The 22,536-nt window shown below is 41.9% G+C and overlaps 1 protein-coding gene across 1 annotated transcript in view; it reads right to left on the reverse strand.

Moving 5' to 3' along the window:
• Positions 1-1,217: 1,217 nt before the first annotated feature.
• The window catches only part of LOC120438472, a 67,250-nt gene continuing 45,931 nt past the window's right edge, over positions 1,218-22,536 (reverse strand). Inside the window, exons 4-7 of the mRNA XM_039608871.1 lie at positions 5,235-5,333; positions 2,309-2,644; positions 1,543-1,878; positions 1,218-1,458 (exon numbers count right to left, since the gene is read on the reverse strand). Coding sequence (XP_039464805.1) covers positions 1,379-1,458; positions 1,543-1,878; positions 2,309-2,644; positions 5,235-5,333 — 851 coding nt within the window. The 3' untranslated portion in view covers positions 1,218-1,378. The remainder of the gene's footprint in view (positions 1,459-1,542; positions 1,879-2,308; positions 2,645-5,234; positions 5,334-22,536) is intronic.

Genomic DNA, 22,536 nt, shown 5'->3' on the forward strand with positions numbered 1-22,536 from the left:
TATAGTGGACAGAAATGATTTTTTTGGAGTAGCACAAATAATTTGTGTGGCATCTTATTGAAGAACAGCTGATTGTTCTGTAAATAGTTTGAAATGGTTATTTAAAAAAGGGTAAAAGGTAAATGGATGCAAATAACTTTGTTGTTTGCAAAACTTGTGCATAGGATTTTAAAATTGACAATTAATATTTGCATTTGAAGTTATGAAATATGATCATTAAAGATGTTTGTGGTTGTTACAGTAAAAATATAACTTTTTCTACTGTGATTTTATGTTTTTTGTCTGATTTTAGATCAATTCTGGTTATACAGTATGACAAAATGAGAACATAACTGTAAATTCAGGCACGTGAGGTTGCGCTAAAAAGAATGATACCAAACAAGGCAAAGTAAATAGTTTTTAAAGGTAAAATGTGGAGAGAAAATCAAGAGTAGTAAAAAAATGGCCAATTATACCCTGGACGCCAGGGGGTTAAACGTTCTTTATTTTATTTTTTTATTTAAAGTAACGCAATAGTTACTTTTCCAAGTAATTAATTACTTTTAGAATATTGTAACTCAGTCACTAACTCAGTTACTTTTTTGAAGAAGTAACTAGTAACTATAATTGAATTACTTTTTCAAAGTAACTTGCCCAACACTGTTTATAACTAAAGCATCATCTTTTATCCTCTCTTACAAACTCTTCTCTCCTCTCTCTCCACTACTGTTGAAAACACTCAACACACAACTCGAGTTGTGCTATGCTGATGTCCTCTTTTTCACTGTTTTGCTTTACACAATTTTGCTTGTACAGGAAGATTTGATTGCACTTCTTTTCGTGATATGAGTTTACTTCTCTCATTAAGCACATCACATAACTATGATTTTTTCACTTAATTGTTCAATTTATAACGCTGCACTTTTTTTTTATCCTATATTTTCAGGAAAATTACCATTAACGTAATCTCATTGTATATATTTCTAAACTTCATACTAGTAAAAGAAGTGTCTTAATTAGACAGTCTCAGGTTGACGAGACCTTGAGTAATTTTTTTAATAAAAACTACCAAAATTGTCTTGTCAAGATTCAACTTTCTAAGAGCATTTAACCAAATATTAGTGTGTGTGTGTGCATTAGAGATAGTGCCAGCTGCAGATGGTGTTTGTCCAATGGGATGTTGTCAGGACAAGTGACAACACAGACATAAACAGCCAATCAAAGCACAGAAAAGGAGAACACATTAAACTGCTTTATCTGTGTACATCACAATCTATTTCATTGTTAAAGTAACTTTTTCATCTAGCACTTTTAGTCTTGGTTTTGACATAAATAGCATTGAGTATGTCCTCCTGTCTTCATCACTTATTGTTTGATTATTGATCAAATCAGTCATGCATCAAACTGATTGATCAGCTATCAGATGAGTTGCATCAGCTGAGCTGGATCTCCCCTCTTTGATTCCCGATTTGAACTCTCCTGCAGAAGAGACACAAGACACGGTCAGACTCAGTCAATCAGTCAATCAATCAATCAGTCAATCAATCAATCAATCAGTCAAACCTTTGACCCTAAGTAGCACTGTTTTCTCCCTCCATATGTTACTCTCCCGTCTGTAAGCTCCACATCTGTATCTCCCACTGTCTCTCTCTGTGGGGTGTTTCAGGGTCAGACTGAGGTCTCCAGTTTTCAGCAGGTCTTCATTCATCTTCGTTCGGTCTCTGTAATCCTGGTTCTGTTCTTCAGGCTGGTCAGAGCCGTTCTGATAAATATGGACAGTCATAAGTGTTTTGGGTTCAATGCGTCTCCACTCCACTTTAGTGTCACCAGGTAGATCACCAGTGGTTTTGAATGGTAGCTGGACAGAATCCACCCCTTCCTCCACCTCCACCGGACAATCTGAGAGGACAAAAAACATTGAAAAACTACTCCTGCTGCTGTCTGCACACACATAGTTGCAGACAAACTAGAGGAAGGAACCAGATGAAATCACAACAGGTGACAGAAATCTAGGAAATCAAAGCAGCTTTTCAAACGTTTAGAGATGATCACAGTCTGATTGCACTGTTTTGTTTTGTTTTTGTTGTTTGTTTGCTCTTTCGGTGGGGGGCTGTTTTATATGCTGCTTAACAGTAATTTCTTGTATTCTTGAAACTGCTGCACTTGCTAATATTTTGCTGAGAATCAACAGTGAGGTGAATCACACTGTTTGTGGTCAAGTTTAAAACCCAGGGCCACATGTGTGAATCATTAGTTTGTACTATGATGTAGAAGAAGTTCAATTCAAATATGTTCCTTTAAATACAAAATGACCTGTTACAGCACTGACCTCTGACTTTCAGCTCCACTCGCTTCTTCATCAGGATGCTTCCCTCCCTGCTGTAGACGGTGCAGGTGCAGATGTCTCCGTTCCACTGTATGGGGTAGTTCACAGTCAAAGTGAGGTCTCCAGTTTTCAGCGGGTCTTTATTCATCCTTGTTCGTTCTTTGAAAAGCCAGTCCTGTTCATCAGGCTGGTCCGAGCCACTATGATACACATGAATCGCCCTGTTGTCTCTATCTGTCCATTCCACTTTAACATCTTCAGGTAAATAAAATGTGGCTTTGCAGGGCAGCTGGACAGACTCAGCCCCTGACTCCACCTCAACCTGGAGAACGAAGAAGACTACAAAGGACAATATGAGCTGTAAAGACAGAGGTAGCAGCAGCAATGAGCACATTTGCTTTATTGCATTAGAAGGCATAGCATACATTTTAACTGCTATGGAGACGACACCCAACTTTACCCATCAATGAGCCAGATGATACCATTAATTAGTTGAATTAAAAGAATGACTTAAAAACATAAAGATGACTAAATGACTTTCTGCTTCTTAATTCAGATAAAACTGAGGTTATTGTACTCGGCCCTAAAAATCTTAGAAATATGGTATCTAACCAGATTCCTACTCCGGATGGCATTACCTTGGCCTTCAGTAACACTGAGGAACCTTGGTGGGGTTTTTTATAATGCAATATTTATTTGCTTTAAGGACAAAGGGAAACTGTCTTATACAGCACACCAGAAACATACAATATATTGGGTTTCCCGAGAACATTACCCCAAACCCAAACCCTAAGTCCCTTTTCTCCCCCTCCTCACCCCCGCCCTCCCTACCAACACATATCACCTTTGCAGCATAACAATAACCTTCCAATGACACTACAGGTTAACATAATGAACAAGGAGAAAGGTACAATAGGTCAGTGATTTAAAACAAAAAGAGAACTGCATGTATTAACTCCCTATTGCACATTCCTAAGCAACCTCAAGAAGAAGATGTAGTAGTGGGTTAACAGGAAGACTGGTATTTGTTAGTGATAACAGTAACTTTATTACCTTGCCCCAGAGTAAGAACACATCAGGACGAACCTTGGTGTTTTTAACTAGGATATTTCCTTTAATGGACATATTAAACAAATATGCAAGACTGTTTCCTACTATTTGTACAGTATCTATAAACTAGAAATATCCTGTCTCAGAATGATGCTGAAAAACTAGTTTATGCATTTATTACTCCAAGGCTGGACTACTGTATTATCAGGATGTCCTAAAAACTCTCTGAAAAGCCTTCAGTTAATCCAAAATACTGGTTGTTTACTGAACTTTTAGCCACTTCGTGGAAGAGAGCTGCTCTCTCCCTCAATCTGTGTTCCAGGTTACCGCACCTGATTGCCACAGCTGAGCAATGTCAAGTTTTGTGGCCAGCCACAGAAGAATTGTACTTTTCTTTTCGTTTTACTCTATAATTCAGCCTCTTCTTTTTTTAAGGAAAACTAGGGTTTTTGTCTGTTGTTTTGGCTTTGGAGACCCTGAAGATTAGGATGACCATATTTTGATTTTCAAAAAACAGGACACTTGGCCCAGTACTGAACTGTTTTGCCATAGTTGTCATAGTTGCCCAAACTGTTTTGTCCCCACTGGTGGAACTGAGGTCAGGCCTCTGAAACTTTTTGTTGAACTGATGCTCTTTGTTGGCTTTATGGGATTGTTTTGTTTGTCTTGATCAATGGACTTTGATTAGTGGTTGTTGGTGAATGTTCATGACAATTTTAATATTAATGGTCAAGGAACTGACCTCACAGCCATTCATTGTGCAAATGTACTGTTTATAAGGTTGGGGAAACCTGCAGTCAGCTGAGACTGAAGAACACCAAGACAGACTTTTAATTCCTTTGAAAGCCTGATGCTTAGCCTCGTCCACCCCAGCTGTAAAACTCAGAAACCAGTCTTACTTGTTATCATCTATCGTCCACCTGGGCCTTACAGAGAGTTTCTGTCTGATTTCTCAGACTTTTTATCTGATTTAGTGCTCAGCTCAGATAAAATAATTATTGTGGGTTATTTTAACATCCATGTAGATGCTAAAAATGACAGCCTCAACATGGCATTTAATCTGTTATTAGACTCAATTGGTTTCTCTCAAAATGTAAAAGAACCCACCCACCACTTTAATCACACTCTAGATCTTGTTTTAACATATGGCATAGAAACTGGACATTTAACAGTGTTTCCTGAAAACCCTCTGCTGTCTGATCATTTCCTGATAACATTTACATTTACAATAATTGATTACACAGCAGTGGAGAGTAGACTTTATCAAAGTAGATGTCTTTCTGAAAGTGCTGTAACTAAGTTTAAGAATATAATCCACCCACTGTTATCATCTTCAATGCCCTGTACCAACATAGAGCACAGCAGCTATCTGAACGCTACTCCAACAGAGGTCGATTATCTTGTTAATAATTTTACCTCCTCACTACGTACGACTCTGGATACTGTAGCTTCTGTGAAAACTAAGGTCTCAAATCAGAAGTACCTGACTCCGTGGTATAATTCTCAAACACGTAGCCTAAAGCAGATAACTCGTAAGCTGGAGAGGAAATGGCGTGTCACAAATTTAGAAGATCATCATTTAGCCTGGAGAAATAGTTTGCTGCTTTATAAGACATTGTATACTGTAACTCTTGTAAACCTCATGTCAATAATTTATATAAAGGTTCTCAGTGGTTGGACGAGATCAGATCAATCGAGTAAAGCACATACACTCCTTAATAAAGTCATAAAGTCATGTTGTGGAGCTTTTTCACTGATCAGTGACTAAGTCTCAAGGGGGTTTTCTGATTTCTGGAACAAAAGTGGAAGTTTCTCTACAGTTCTATCAGCTGTCTGTACTCTTTATTACTTCAGCTTCAATACTGTAGAAGATGCTCACCTTTTCTGAAAATGTGTTGGAAAAGAAATAAAACACCCCCAAGAACCAAAACCAGAACAAGGAGAATGAGGAGCGCTTTGGCCCAGGATGGAAATGGTTCTGTAGAGACATCATTTTCAAAAAAATCATGAATCCTGAACTAAATCTATAGCATTAACCTCTGATTTGCATCTACAACACTGACCTTTGACCTTCAGCACTACTTTCTGTCTCAGGATGTCTTTGTCACTGTAGATGGTGCAGATGTATCCTCCACTGTCTCTCTCTGTGGGGTATTTCAGGGTCAGACTGAGGTCTCCAGTTCTCAGCAGGTCTTCATTCATCTTTGTTCGGTCTCTGTAAAGGCCATCCTGTTTTTTAAGTTGGTCACTTTTGTTTGAATATACATGGACTATCATGAGTTCAGTATCAGATTGAGTCCACTCCACTGTGGTGTCCTCAGGCAGGTCAGGTTTTGTTTTGCAAGGCAGCATGACAGAGTCTGAGTCCTTCTCCACATTCACCTCTATCTGGTGGTCTGAGAAGACAATAAACAACTAAATAATAATGCTGTAGAAGCAGTAGCAGTAAAAATGAAAGTGGGGACCTACTCTGGGATCTGTGTTTGCTCAGGGGCAATTGGTGGATATTTTAATTTATCTTTAGCACAAAACTGACAACCTTAGTGCAGCTAATTAGGATCAAACTGAAAAACATATTAATGCACTGAATGCATGCACACTTATGTGGTAGGAGGAACAGTTAGTCCCCTTGTACCTTTACTGTTTCATTAGGTGATATTAGTGATGTACAGTAGCAATTGCCCTTTTAGCATGCAGTTAATTTCAAACCAAAAGCTCATCTGGACAGATTATAGACAGGATCAAGCCTGGTAAAAAAGATGTTCATGTAAATCTCAACCATGCAGTTTGTATCTTATCTCTTTTTGAATATTTTGTGATTGTTTTTGTGTTTTAGTGCTGCATAAATTAAATTATACTTGGTTTATTTCCCAAAAAGGTGAAAAGTGTGAAGGAAGCTCATATTTCTGCAAGTGACTTACTGTGGTGCCCACAGGATTTCTACTCAGCATTTAAGTGTTTATGGTGTTGCTTCATGTGAGAACCTTTTAGGTACAGTGAGTTTCATGTTTGCTATACATACAGGATGTAAAATGTTTGAGTCTAATCATCCACATTTTGGTTTTTTGTTTGTTTTGAGAGGGGTCAAGTCAAGAAACTGTTAGTTTTTGGTTTTCCAACATATCATTATCATATCAATATTCAATACATCCATGAGTCTAACATCTGACTTGGCTACAGTACTGATCTTTCTCCCATATTTACGGAGGCTATGTATATTGTTGCTAACCTTTGACCTGCAGCTGTACATCTCTCAGTCTCCGTTCTCTTCTTCCATCACTGATGGAGCAGGTGTAGTTGCCACTGTCAGTCATTTCTGGTTTTCTTAGAGTGAGGGTGAAGTCTAAAGTATCCAGAGCATCAGGCCTCATCGATGTGCGCCCGCTGTAGCGCTGGTTTTGTCCTCTGAGATCATCTCCTCCTTCTCGCCGTATGTGGACAGATTTTGGGTCAAAATCATTGCGATTCCAGATCACTGTGGGATTAATCTCAGGTATAACACCTGAGTACTGGCAGGGCAATGGGACAGACCTTTCTCCCTCGTTCACCTCCACCACCAAAACCAAAGCCAAGGTGGAAACTATGAAGAGTTACACAAAAATGAAAAGATGGTAAAGATGAATTCAAAGAAGAGCGAAACCTGTAAGTTAATTTAAGTAATTTTTGTAATCTGCATTCAATTTTGTATCCTTAATAAATATTTTAACAAACAATTATATATATTAAAAAAAATCCCCTTTTGCCCCTGCAAGCCTTCTATCCTTTAAGCTCGGGTCCTCTACCAGAGGCCTGGGAGCTTGAGGGTCCTACGCAGTATCTTAGCTGTTCCCAGGACTGCGCTCTTCTGGACACAGATCTCCGATGTTGTTCCCGGGATCTGCTGGAGCCACTCGCCTAGCTTGGGAGTCACCGCACCTAGTGCTCCGATTACCACGGGGACCACCGTTACCTTCACCCTCCACATCTTCTCAAGCTCTTCTCTGAGCCCTTGATATTTCTAAAGTTTCTTGTGTTCCTTCTTCCTGATGTTGCTGTCATTCAGAACCGCTACATCGATTACTACGGCCATCTTCTTCTGTTTGTCTACCACCACTATGTCCGGTTGGTTAGTCACCATCATTTTGTCCATCTGGATCTGGAAGTCCCACAGGATCTTAGCTCGATCTTAGGTCATTCTCAATGTAGCTTGCCATCACCAGTGTGTGAATGTGTGGATGGCGGAATGTGTAAAGCGCTTTAGGGTCCTTAGGGACTAGTAAAGCGCTATACAAATACAGGCCATTTACCATTCTCCACCACCTTCTCTCATTTCCACTTCATCCATTTCCACCGCTATCTCCACTTCATCTATAACCCTTTAATCCTAACAACTTTGCCTCCTGTGCAGGGTTGTATACAGCAGCTAAAAGATTTCATTTCTTACAAAAAAAAGTCAAAAGAAGATCTCAGGCTGATAATGCAGGGAACTGCATACAGGCTGAGCCCTGGTTTGATACCAGTGGGCACCGGATTGTAGAGCAGTCTCTCTTAACATGGTTTTCTCTTCACAAGGCATTCACTCAGTTGCCGGCTCCAAATTCTCAGAAAATGCTCCTATGTACTTTGCCATCAGCTGCTCGGCCTCCACCTCCGTGTCAGTAAAGTTCCTCCCATCCCCCAATCCCCCCCAAAAAAGAGGATTCAGGCACTGGCTAGTACCTATCTTCAGTGGTGCTTTGGTCAGCCTCTTTAGAGATTCTCCCCTCATCTTCTGGAGAGGGAGTTTCTTCATCTTGGGCAGATGTCTTGTCTCCAAGGGCAGATCATATAGACAGTGCTTGAAGCAGTGATGCCCTTCTTGCCATATTGCCAGAAAGAAAAATGATCTGGAAGCTGTTAGGCGTACTTAGGCGTACAGAAATAGCACCTGCATAAACTCCAGGACACATTTACAAATGTGTTTGTTTTTGTTGTTTGCACCACAGCTTCAGCTGTGAACTCTGCCAAAATTTCCCATGACTTTTTTTTAGAGTTATATTGTTGGGTATGGTATCTTTTCATGATTCAGTAACAGGACATTACAACAATCAGGGATTGTAACATCTAGTACAAGAGTAAAAGTGCTTTTATGATGTGCTTCAAAGCTAAGTTTGACTGGAAACCTCAAAGCTCGACAGAAATTCACTGCAGTCTATGTAATATTTAATGCATTATAATTTATTCCAGTTTATCTTGTGTTTGTGCTGCAATGTCATGCACAAACACAAACGATAACATCCTTAAAACCTATGTCAAAACTGTGTCATTGTTTTGGTTCTGGAGTGCAGTAAGTCATGAAACGCCCCTTTTGGAAACTAAGAATATTACATGAAATTGCTTGTTTAGCCACAAATACGGAAATTATGTAATTTGGTACAAAACATTAAAAGCTACAATCTTTATGTGTTGAGTTTAGAAAGAAAGCAATTTTACCTAAATTGCATGATTTAATATTGTCAATAACAAGGAATTAAAAAGGTGGTTCTAATGGGTTTAACTGTCCAAAAATGGCCACGACAGAGCCAAGAGGAAACAATTTGGTGCATAGTGTAAATTATTGATATTATTAAGGAGCTGATGTTGAAAATTAAAAAAAAAACAGAAAAAATTCTAGACCACTGGGAAGTTTCATCCCACTTGCATTAACACAGCGAAACATAGATCTGCCTGATGTATTTGTGTATGTTCGTTGCCCTGTCCTGGAGTGTGGTGCTAACACTCACTAGTCCCTGGCCTCCTTCCTTCCGTTTAGCATATAGACGTGGGATGAAAAGAGAATAGTTTTCCTGAAATGGGCTCACTTAGTGTTGAAAAAGGTGGAAGAGCAGTTGAGGGGAAAGAAATGTTTGGGAAAAAATAGTTAAATCGGTTAAATCCTTTGCTGATTTGTGAAGGATTAGTGAAGAGAGATAGAAGAAGAAGAAGAAGAAGAAGAAGAAGAAGAAACAGAGAGAGAAAAAGGCAGCTTTTTAGGTGATACCTAAGTCAGAGAAAAAATGAGCTGAGGGGGAAGCAGGGTCTGCTAACCCGCTGCTCCACCACACACACATGCTAGCCATATTTCACCACCCTGTTCTTATGTTATTCTGCAGGCAGCGATGAAAGCCACTCTGTTATAGTTACCTTTCACGTTGCCATGGGACGCCTCATGTGACAAATCATGAGTATGTTACGTGTCTGGAGTGGAAACGGTCCTGTTTTTCTCTCTATGTATTATTGTAGGGTCTACCTTTCGATATAAAGCACCTTGGGGCGATTGTTGTTATTTAGTGCTATACACATAAAACTAAAATTGACAACTAGGACCACCATCCTGTCCACAACCTAATCCACAGAACACCAAAATTCTACAGCCATTAGTAACTGAGTAAGCCTTTGATTATTCCATCAATTAATGAATCAATCAGATATGAAATGCTTTTGTCTAATTAATGAAAAATAATAAATTTTTTCATTTTTCAATTTTTTTTTTAATTTCAAACATGTGCATTCACAATCATTACAAAATATAATTCCATTCTTTTGTTTAAAAAGGAGTAGGCAGAAGTATACACTTATTAGTCCCTACCCCCTCAAATCTTAAAAAGAGAAGAAACACGGGTCTTTCCATTTTAGAAATTGCAATACTTTAAAGTTTAACTAAAAAACATACATCTGTCCATAAACCCAACAACACCCATTGTTGTATTTACACGTTTATGAGTTTTAAATAAAACATTTCCTTAAATGCAAAAATATGTAATTAATCTCAAGTACAGTCAAAGTCAAATACAACAAGGTGTATATGTGACCTAAACCAAGGCATGAAACACAAAGCTTTACTCTGTAAATGTAAAGTTGGTCTTACTGTTACGACTCTCACAGAGCACACATCATTACATTTGTATTTTGTACAGTGCATTAATTTGTAATCATCACACACACACTACACAGTGAGATTATCTGCCTTAAACTGTGGTGTGAGTGCAAATTGATCTGCATTCAGTTTCTTACCATTTATGAGGAGCAGGATCATCAGCAACATCTTCATCCTTCTGTAAAAACCTCAAACAAACACAAAGTCCTTTAAATCTGCTGCTGACTGAACAAAGAAACAAACACTCAGCAATTTTTCTCCAGCTGTAAGCACACAAAGAAAAGTTCACTTTTGTTTTTAAGAGGAAGTCAGCCATGTGACATGAAACTGCCCACTGTGACAAACCCTCTTTACAGCCCACAACTTCCACCTCAGTGCTGACACAAGGCTCATCAGCAGACTGACAAAACTACCCCAGAGGAGAAGCCCTCAGAAAACCCAAGAGACTTTTTTCTTTTACTCATTCTCCTAATTATGGTAAATTAACACAGGGGAAGGTCCATGTGTCAAAAGGAGGGAAGGTCCAAAGAAATGCAGCTTACACAAGAAAAGGGATTCCAGATTTACTGGAAGAATTTTGCAGTTTTTCTATGATTTGTGGACCTTAAAAGGTGTAAAAGGATTTGTTGGGTTTGATTTTTGTATGGGATTAGTAGAATCTAGTTTGTTACTGATTATTAGTTATATTAGTTATATTAGTTATTGCCTAGTCGCTCGCACTACTTAGAAACCTTCAGCCTCCATCAGTATAAAAGGATGTGTGGAGGCAGCTGTTTGGGCTCAAACTGTGGTCATAAATATTTGTGCTTGTAAATGAGACTGCGTAGTTGTGAAGTTTTGTAACCTTGTAAATCAAAAAATCTGGAAATGTTATGTTTGTGCATCTATAGATGAGAATTTGTGTGTAAAAAAGATTTATGTTCATAACAAATAACAACACAAGTTACATATTTATTTTGTTAAGGTTGCACAATTCTGCACACAGTGGTGTGAAAAGTGTTTGCCTCCTTCCTGATTTCCCTTTTTGTGTGTTTGTCACATTTAAATGTTTCAGATCATCAAACAAATTTTTACTATTAGACAAAGACAACTTGTGTAAATAGAAAATGCAGTTTTTTTAATTAAACACTGTTTGTGTCGGGTCCTTTTATCACACACTCCAAAAACTTCCCCTAGCTCCTCCGGGGGTGCTGGTGCCTGGACCCAGGAGTATAGATTATGTATGGGGAGTGTGAGTGTGTGTACCCCATACAGTTCTGCAACTGGTTTATTAATGTTTGTCTTTATTGTAAATGTGTTGTTTTGGATTCCAAACAGCTTTAAGAGAAGTGGAATTTAAAAATAAAATATATATATACATGCTAAAGATGTTACTTTGACCTCTTCTCTAAATAAAATTCAAACCTGACACAGTCTAAACAAACAAACCAACAGTTTATTAGGTTTCATACAGACGTCCAAAGAGCACAAACATCTCCAGTGGGAACAAAGTGAAAATCAAACATCAGAGAAAACAGAAGAGAAGCTTCAGAGTCCAGAAGTCGAAGCAGACGACCAACAGACAGGAACTTAAAAAAGTAAAAAACTCAGAGGGGAGCAGAAACAGTTCAGGAGGGCATCCACAAGGTGGAGCCAAGAAGAGGAGCACTTCAGGAGAATGGACAGGCTGGTGAGTCAGTAGTGGAGGTGAGGCCTCGCCAGAGGTGTAGCACGCAGCCAGCAGTGCAGGTGGAGACCTTTAGGAGGCAGAGGAGGAGGTGAGTGAGAGCAGAGCAGTACTCCATCAACACTGCAGTATAAGGGACCAGCAGAGGGTGGCTGAGCTGGAGGTTGAGGGCAGTGGAGGCAGCACCATCCACTGGACTCTGCTGAACTGGAAAGTGTTGCTTTTTATTTTTCACATGTTATCTCACCATGTAAACCACAGCAGCCACTGGGGACATTTACACACTTCTTCTTACAACCAGCAGATTTTTCAAACACAGTTTATTAGAAAACATGTTTTACCTTTGACTGGTACATAAATATGAACATTTCACAGGTTAATGTTGGGAAAACGAGACAGAACACCATCACAGACTTTTGATATAATATTAACAGAAACAGGCTCTTTGTAAAAAAGTTCATCTGAATTTGAACATAGTTTCATACGTCGGGAATATCAGGCTGAAGTTTTCTGTATTTAAGCGTTAACATGTATGAAACCGGTCTGATGATTTTTAAAGAAAGTGTCTCGTGTAGAGCTGCAACGATTCATCTAGTAATTCCAATAATTCGATTATAAAATTCTTTGCTTCCATGTTTCACAGACCTCCAATAGAAACGTGTTTCTGAGCAGCGTGTGAATAAAAGTCTGAGCACATTAAGCCCACACAGCCTCCAGTGTTGAACACAAACACTGATAACAGCAGCAGTGATGATGATGTCACAGTTTAACGTGGAGGCGGAGTCTGTTTACACAGAGAGGCGGAGTCTGTTTACACACTAAAATAATGGATAGCTGCAGGCCTGGTCTCGTGTGTGAGAAGCTGTAAATCAAATATCTTCTACCAGCAAAATTCCTTCAGTTTTTTTTCTACAGCAGCAAATGACAACAACAGTCACCTCCAGGAGTTTCTACTGTAAAGTAAAGACTCGACAATAACAGAGAGAAACTCCACCAATCAGACCCCCTATGAGAACGGTGACGGTGGGATCATCCTCATGTTCTTACAGCGTGGTTACAGCGTGGCTATGAAATCTCCACCATGTTAAAGAGTTTTGGACCCTCGATGGGAAACTGCCCGCTCAGGCCCAGCAGTTTGCTTCAATGACCTGGAGAAGAACGCAGGAAATCCTCAAGGTTTCAAACATGTTTCAGTCCTGGAAATGTGCAATACTACCTGCTGCATTATGAGCTTCAGTAATGAGCACAGCAGTGACTCAGTGAGTGTTTCCATCACATCCAGGCCCAGAAGACTTGGAGGAAATGAAGATTTTGTTCTTCCACTTATTTCCTGTCATATTCTGCACTTCTTACTTCTTTCAGCTGCCCATGAAATAATGAAACTTTCTGCAAGAAAGACAATAAAGATCAGTTTGATCGTCAACATGAAGTTTGTTTTTATTTGACAGCATCAGCTGTTGCATCAAGTAAGGAGTCAAAGGCAGCAAAGAGCTGTTTGTGTGTTTTTGGATCACTGCGGCTTTATTCACGTGTCCTCTCTACAGAAGCTCACTGGCTGTTGGGAGGACCCGGACATTTCCCTCTGGGTTGTTTGTCTCTGTTGGAACTTTGAGGAAGAATAAATCTTATAAAAGCTGATCTCTAATAATTCTCTCTGTAATGTTCAGTATATGTGTGCGTGCTGTGATTGGTGTTTCCCTGTGAGTGTTTGATGTGACACCTGGAGCTTTAGCTCACCTTGAAAACAGAGGTTATGTTTTTGGTAGCGTGTGTGTGCGTGTCGTTCTGTGTGTGAACACGAGAGCTCGAATAGTTGTGAATGAACTCTGATCAAACTTTGTAGGGGTATAGAGCGCGCTCATGTTAACAATCTTTTCAAATCTGGCTCACATCCACCCAAGTCTTCAAGGTCGACTTCATGATTTATTGATGGAAACTGAGAAAAAGCCTCAAACTTAGAAACTAGGATTGGAACAAGTGTGCTGTGGATCATCAACATGTAGAAAGGAGCACATGAAGATTTCAAATATCAGCTCACATCTGACCTCTGCCCTCACTTTTAAGGTCAATAGATGGATCTGAAGGTCAAAGTGATAATAATGCTCTTTAGAGCCTCTGAGCTCTTTTTCAAGGTCAATTAAGGTCAAACTTCCATCAAATGTCTCATGTTTCAAACTCTGTTTATAATTCTACTGTCTTTGTTTCTAATGGAACATTTACTTTATTAAACAATGAAAAAGTGACATGTTCTACATCCACATCAATCACAATCATAGAAAATGTCAAATAAATGTGCTGTTAGGATGCCTGGGTCGTTGACCCAGGGTTTTTGAGTTTATTATATTATTCATAATTTCTAGTCTTTGGTTTCTTTGAGTTCTGTCTTATGGTTTATGTCTCTGTCTTCTCTAGTTTCTCTGTCTCCCCGTCAGCTGTATCCCCTTGTCTAGTTCGCGTCTCTGTGTATCCTTTGTTGCTATATCCTCATGTCCAGTCAGTGTCTGTATCTGCCCTGGTCCCATGTCTCTGTTCCCTCTGTTGCAGTGTGTGCCTGTGAGTCTGTGTCTGTAAGTTCAGTCTATGTTATGTTTCCTGTTTTATTTTGAAGGTCCATGTCTTATGTTAATGTGACCTGCTTTGCTTCCTTGTCTCGTTAGTTCTGATTTCTCCCAGCTGTGCCCTCCTTCTGTGTCTCATTCCCCTCATTACTTCCCTGTGTACTTAAACCCTGTGTTTCTTTGAGTCAGTGTCGCGTCGTCCCTCATGCTGTGTGGATCTCCCTGTGTTTCCCGTGAGTTTATGTTGTTTCCCCAGTTTAGTTTAGTTTGCTTTGCTTTGTATGCTTTCCCCTGCCAGCGAATAAAGCTGAGTTTTGAGTTCATCCTTCGAGTCTGAGTGTCTGCACCTTGGGTCCTACTCCTGCCTGCCACACAGCGATTCATGACATGTGCTTGTGTTGTGTCCATGATGATGTTAACAAACAAACTGTGACAGAGCCTCAGACGTGATGAAGAAGCTGAATCAGCAGAAAGAGCAGAGCAGGAAGCAGCAGCATCCACACAGGTGTGTCTCAGGTGAGTCCTGCTCCCACACTAAACACATCCACATCATATTAGCATGTGCTAACATGTGCTTCTGCTTTATTTCAGTCTGATATGTTTCCAGGCAACATGTCTGCTGTGTGTCTCTCAGCACTTGCACTAAATCTTCCCGTGTGTCTGTGATTACTCACAGACTGTAACGTCAGTGAGTCTGTGAGTATCTCTGTCACCTACAGCTTCCCCTGTGGAGCTCATTTCAAATGCTCAGGTTTACACTCAGGAACAGGAAATGCTGCGTCTGCAGTTTGTCTCCTTCAAACTAAAGTGTCTCAGACACGTGCAGCACGTGAGCACAAAGATGTTTTTGGTCACGTGGTCGGCACGAGGAGCTCTCAGTGAGTTTGGAGCTGAAACATCTTTGACTCCCAGAGTTCAACTGTGAAAGTGAAACAAGCAAACATGGATATTTAGGAGCCTCAGACGGTGTGATGATGATCATGAACCCAGGAAAGAAACAAAGAGAGAAAAGAACAGATTGGAGATCAGAGCTGAACACACACTTTTTTAAAAGCATGCAGGAGCCGTGAGGACGAGCACGGATTCATTCATTCATATCTGCACTGTAATCTGAACTCTCTCTCCCTCTCTTTCTAATCTCATGTCTGAAGGTGAGAAGGACACAGTCTCCCTGACAGAAAAGCTTCTCCACCCACACAGCTGAAGAAGAAGATATTTACAGTGTGTACAATGACATCACTCTTCCACACACAGACAATCACTTGTTGATGCAGCGTGGTCCAGCTGGGAGTAAGGAGGTAGGAAAGCTGAGCCAGTGTTCCCGCTTTAAAGAAGGCACCTTCAGCCAATCACTGACTCCACCCACAACTCAGCATAGTGACAAATACTCAGTACAGGCTAAACAGCACCACCCTCAGGCCAACATGGAGGAAAAACATTCACACTGAAACAAGACAAATGATGATCTGGGCTCCAAACATTCATATCCAACACATGTAAAGCCTTCAAAGGTCATCTGCTAATGTTGCTGTTTATTCTATGATTATTTTAAAATGAGCTCACAGCCACCTGTCGTCCTGCTGAGCTCCACCAAGGGGCCACTTTAAGGACCTGTCAGATAATCTTATTAGTCAATCATTATCTTATCATTTTACAATTCTCTTTAAACTTTCAGCAACAGCCGTTTAACTTCAGTGATCCTCAGAATGTCTTTGATATCCAGGAGTTTTACCCACGTCCAGTGAAAATGACAATCTGGACAAATGAAAAATCCACACTTTTTCTTCTTTGAGTCAGTTCCTGAAGAGGGTCTTATATCTGCCAGAGTCCCAGAAACTCAGTGTGTTCAAGAGTGAGCTGACAGTCAGAGTTCCTTCAGTCTCAGCGTGATCCAACCATATTTGTGTGAACAGCATCACAGAGGATTCAGCTGCTTTCAATGGGACAGTGTGAGTAAATAACAGGGACTAGAAAGAGAGAGCAGAGTTCTCCTCAGTAACACCAGGATACCTGACCCCCTCTGAGTCTCGCTTCCCTGCCTCCATCATTTAGTGACGGCCTTCTCTACCATGTCTGTGCCGAGCGCTTTGGTCAGGGCCAAACCTTGTGTAACCATGGCAACTACAACATGACAGCATCCAGAGAGAAACTTGTGAGCCAACGACTACATTAGATGTTTGCTCTGCTGAATCCAGCCAGCCCCTACCTGGCTTTAGTCATATGGGATAAAACGGTAGGGCCAGAGGTGGAAGTAACAAAGTACAAATACTCTGTTACTGTACTTAAGTAGGATTTACAGGTATCTGTACTTTCTACTCCTTACATGTTCAAACAGGTTGGTTACTTTAGGTTTAACACATTTGAGGGGAGTTATTATTTCATCAGTGCGAGCCTTCAAACATCAAAGTGATTTGAGCCTAAACAGAAACACATGAAAGGAAATCCTGTTCATTTATTAATCACATAAAAAGAGACCAAAGAGTCAAACTGTGAGTCACAGTCTGGGCTTAAAGTGTGCCATGTTTTTATTTGATATGTTTTTGGGACAACACCTGAACGACTGCAGGTGTCTGTAAGTTGTATCAGCGCTACTTTAGCATCTAGCTAGCCCTGCTGAAGAGGAGCGAGCATTCACACTCACAGTGTGTTGCAAGTAAAGGTCCAGCTGCTGTATTTCACAGGGAGAGAAAAGAAAGAAAAGAAATGCTGCTGTAGGAGAGGAACCCAAGCTTTGGCATCAGTCTGAAAACTATCGCTAATCCTTTTACTCGCTGGCTTTCAAATAAAAGCTAAAATGAAATTTGAGTCTGCTTTCTCTACTTTTATTTGAATGTAACAAAAAACACGACCAGAATTTACACAAACGTCTTTACAGACTGACTTTAATGTCTTTCTACACATGCTTGTCCTCTGGTCATGTGATCATGTGGTTTGTAGGAACGCTCCTCTTCCTCAGAGGATCCACCTGTGCTTCCTCTCCTCTCTCCTCCACCTGTTACAGTGAGGGAACGTCCTCCATGATGGAGGAGCTGCTGGAAAGTGCTGAGAGTTTCCTCCAGAGTGAGACCTCTGTCACAGTTCAGAGGATCTACCGCAGCAGAGACCTTCATGGACACTAAAAGTCTCAAACACACAACAACATCACACTGACTCCACTCTGACATCACTGATCAATAATCAAAGAACACACAGATCAAACTGATTGATCAGCCATCAGAGGAGTCGGATCAATGGAGCTGCTTCTGTTCCTGATGTCCCCTGTTTGATCCTGGACCTGAACTCTCCCTGCAGAGGAGACACAAGACAGTCAGACACGCACACGCGCACGCACACACACACACACACACACAAAAAGACCAACCTTTGACTTTGAGCAGCACTGTTATATATCTAATCTTTTCGTTCCTCGTCACGTCACAGCTGTATGTCCCACTGTCTCTCTCTGTGGGGTGTTTCAGGGTCAGACTGAGGTCTCCAGTTTTCAGCAGGTCTTCATTCATTTTGGTTCGGTCTCTGTAATCCTGGTGCTGTTTGTGAGGCTGGTCAGAGCCGTTCATATACATATATACCATCATAAATGGATCATAATGCCACCAAACCACTTCAGCATCTTCAGGCAGGTTTTGTGTGGTGTTGAAGGGCAGCTGGACAGACTCTGCCCCCTCCTCCACCTCCACCTGACAGACTGAGAGGACAACAAACACAACATGAGCTGTACAAAGTGTGATTGGTGTTGACAGAGCAGCATCATGTGACTCTTGTTCTGCACTAAATGAAGCGATGGAGTGGCGCCTCCTTCAGGCAGAGAAACAGCTCATGGAGAGAAATAATTATTAGAGCAAAAACAAGAGTGGAGCTGCAAATAAGGCCGAGAGGAACGCTGCAGAAAACTGTTCATGTGTGAATTCATAACTTCATAGATTTATTTGAGCACTAAAATCAGAGCTGCTTCTATTTCTAATATGACAGCTGTACATTAGAGCTGGAACACTTTAAATGTGAGCCATAAAAACATGATACTCTACAAGTGCATTCAGCTCTGACACTGTCACATCATGAAGGAGACGTGGAAATCACTTTGTTACACAAATCAAAGTCAAATCAATTCTATTGATGGAATATTGTGTGATCAATAGACTGATCAGTTTCTAATCTGTCATCTATCAGCTGGAAATCCAGCAGTGTCAAACAGACTTGGCAGCAGATTAGGACCAAACACAAACACATTGAGACTTTTTCTTCATCAGCAGTTGCAGGTAAATTGCAGCAACAATGCGACTCAGACAGTTTCTCTATAACTGCAGGGCTTCCTGCGCTGCTGTTAGTCAGATACGGATCAACAGGTTGTGGACAGAAAGCAGATTCCTTCAGCAGAGGATCCATATCACACTTGAAGCATGTTGTCAGGAAAACAGTCAGTGAAAATGGGACACTTTGAGCCAATTTTAGCCTCAAACTCTGAACATAACCTGCTGCAGACCAGCTGATGTGTTCAGTTACCATGGTGAGGAATTTCACAATCTGATCATTGATGGATTCTGTTTGAGATCATTTTTCCAAGTGATCAGGCAAAAGAAGCTATGTCAGTACACTGACGCTCTTTTCATGAGGAAACAGGAGAAACATGTTCATCAGTGTTTCCTACCATTACTTGTATTCCTCCTCCCTCACACACACAAACACTCTGAATGATCTGAACCTCCTTTGTACATCCTCTTTAGATTCAACTGCACCTTTTAAAATCAGGACTAAACGTGGTGCTCGCTCGCTACCCTGGATTCACAAAGACATTCATAGTCTGAAAAGACAATGCCGGAGGGCAGAAAGGAGATGAAAGAAGGTGAATCTTCAGCTCCGTCATCAAGAAATGAAAGCATGAACGACTGCTTTCAATGAACAGGTGAACGAGGCGAGGGCCGGCTATTTCTCTCCTTTAATTCATTCTAATGAGCACAGCCCAGAGCTCTTTGGAGCTCAGTGGAGCGTCTTTGAAATCCTGCAAGTTTTCATCAGATTACGGCATCGAGTGAGGAACGTCTTCACTTTCTAAACTTTCTGAAGGATCAAATGAATGAGAGGAAATCCAAACCAGCAGCTCCTGATTCTTTTCTTGATGTCCCCGACCCCAGCCACAATATCTGATCTTCTTTTCTGCCAGTCTCTGTGGAGGAGCTTTGAAGGACTGTGGCACAACTGAAACGCTCATCAAGCTGTGTAGATATGATTCCTCCAAAGTTCCTGAGTGAAGTTTGGGATGTCCCTGCCCCTCGGCCGCTTCCAATAATGAACACTTGTCTGTCCTCTGGCTGTGTCCCAGAATACTTAAAGACAGCCTGTGTGCAAGCACTCATCAAAGATCCAGCCTCCATCCTTCTGACTACAGCAATTACAGAGCCAGCTCAAAGTTTCCTTTTAGAGCAGAACTTTTGGAGAACACTGTCTGTCTGAAGCTTCTTGAAGCGTTATGTCCATGCTAGAACTCCACTTTGACTCTGACAGTGGATCCTGCTGAAGCTTCTCCAAATAGTGGAGAAATGAAGACCTCCACAAGATAGGCAGACCCAGCTCAACAATGTCTGCAGGTGCTAACAGGTCAATCTTTGAGACCCTGAATGTTCCCAGTTTCCTGCTGTGAAACTAGAAGTGATGACTATTATTTTAGTGGAGATGTCTTCTGAATTTCAGGAGCAGTACCACTCCTCCTTCACGCCCCTTCTGACCTCAGACTATAATTGCCCGCTTCTCTAATATCCGCTGTTCTCATTTCCATGCGAACATCCCTCATCATCAAATGTCTGGCAAACTTTCTAAGAGCTTAAAATCCTACTAACCCTTTTGGCTCATCAACATGGATTCTCTGTCGCTCAGCCTATCGGACCAAGACCTCACTCTTTCTCCGCCTGATCTTCCCCAGGCAGTACTGGATTCACAGCCTGAATTTCCTAGCGGGGCAGCCGTGGAAAGCCCGATTACCGCTCGGCCGTCAGGTCTGCCGTATCCATTCCTCTGAACTCCTCTCTCCGCTCGCTTCAGCGATACAGCGGCTCCGGTCCCAGCAAAACTACGACCTTCAAACCGCTATTAGAGGTCGACTCACCTCCAGCAAAAGTTCACGGCGGTGCTCCACTCCGGATCACTCTGAGACACATCTCCAGCCCCGTGGAGCACCCCGGAAATCCGAACCATCTCAGCATCCAACTCTGAGGACACGCCGCCATTCCCACGCCCCACTGAGGTCTCCCAAAGACTCTTTACTGTCGAAGGTCTCAGACTGAACCATCGCCCGTCTTCAATGCCTCCACTAACGTTGACTCATCGCTCCTCACAGCCTCACTCAGTCAGCGTCGACCACACTTTCTCACCGCTCCGAACGCTAATTCCTCAGCGGCTCCTCCCACTAGGCGTGGCACTCGGTGAGGGTTGCCAGTTCTGCGCTCTTCATTCCCTCCTTCGCAACTCGCCTCAGCAAACCCTCAGCTAAACTCCGCAGCCAACCTGCCGAGTTTAGCAACCTCGGTACTGGGTTGGCAACCCCATTTCTCCTCTGCTAAACACCATGGCAAACCTCGGCACCGGGTTGCCAGATTCTCAGTCACTCATTCCTCCTCCGTTAAGCACTACAGCTAACCTTGGCACTGGGTTGCCAGGTCCACAGCGTCTCGTTCCTCCTCCATCGAACCCCGCAGGTAACCTCGGCACCGGGATGCCAGGTCCTCTCACCTCAGCTCCTCCTATCATCGGCGAAGCTTCGAGTAACCCCTGGTCGGGCCTTTTAGCCAAGGCCCCGCTTCTTCGAGCTAACACCGCCCAGTTTTTGTTGGCCTCCGTTATCCCTCCCCCTAACCCACCGGCCCTGAATCCTTCTCCCGTGTCCACTAACCTCTGTCAACAAATCGTTGCCGGTAAATACATAGATCTAGCCGAGTTCATTCTTCCTTCTCTCACATAGCGTACTCTTCCCAGGGTGGTCGATAGCCAAGACGGCTCCATCATCATTCTCGGCACGGCCCCTTCTCGAGTGAAAGAGCTCACTCCACTCGAGTTTGAAAGCCAAAAAGTTTTGGCTTTCAGTCGTCATCAAAACACTTTGTTTCATTCATGTTGCTCTGAAGCTTTCCTTTCTTCTCATTGATGTGTTATGAACCAATCACAGCCCTTTCCTTTACAGCGCTCTGCTTTCACCCCTCCCTAAAAGCCCAAATTCACTCTCAGTTTAGTTCAGCTGGAGCCAAGATGACACAGAGAGCCTTTGGTCCATGAGATCTATCGAGAAGGCATCAGTAATATCAGGTTTCTGTAAGCCGTCCTGTAGAACGCTTACATACAGCTGCTTCTGTCTCTGATCTCTGAGTATCTCTCAGCTTCAGCTGGGACTCCACCCAGGTGTTGGTTGGTTGTTGGCACAGGTGTAGAGCTGCTGCAGTGACTCACAGCTGCTTTCATCCAGTTTAAATTCAATGGTGACTTTAAGCGTGTTTCATGTATGAAAGCCAATAAAGACATGAGTGGTCAGAGGTGTCATAATGATATTCATGGTTAGATTTACTAACAGTTAAAAAGCCTCTGTCTGAATTTACTAAAGGTCAGTCTGGGACTGAAACACGAGCAGCACACTAGTGCCATGCTGCAGGCACAAACATGAGCTGATGGCTGATCTACCAGCAACGTGCTGGTTTATATAAACACCACGAAGATGGCCCCAACTGACAGCGTGCTCAGTGAATACCTCAGGCAGCAGAAACCCAAGAAAGAGGAGGAAGGCGAGGAACCATCATGGAAGGACAGGCCCCTGCACGGTATGTACCACCGGCAGATAGAGAAGGTGGCTGATATCCAGAGATCCTACTAGTGGCTGGACAAAGCTGGACTGAAAGACAGCACAGAGGCACTAATCATGGCAGCACAAGAACAAGCTCTGAGTACAAGATCCATAGAGGCTGGGATCTATCACACCAGGCAAGACCCCAGGTGCAGGCTGTGTAAAGATGCCCCTGAGACAATCCAGCACATAACAGCAGGGTGCAAGATGCTAGCAGGCAAGGCATACATGGAACGCCATAACCAAGTGGCGGCATAGTGTACA

Source organism: Oreochromis aureus, linkage group 3 (assembly GCF_013358895.1).
Source record: "Oreochromis aureus strain Israel breed Guangdong linkage group 3, ZZ_aureus, whole genome shotgun sequence".
NCBI classification, from domain to species: Eukaryota; Metazoa; Chordata; class Actinopteri; order Cichliformes; family Cichlidae; genus Oreochromis; species Oreochromis aureus.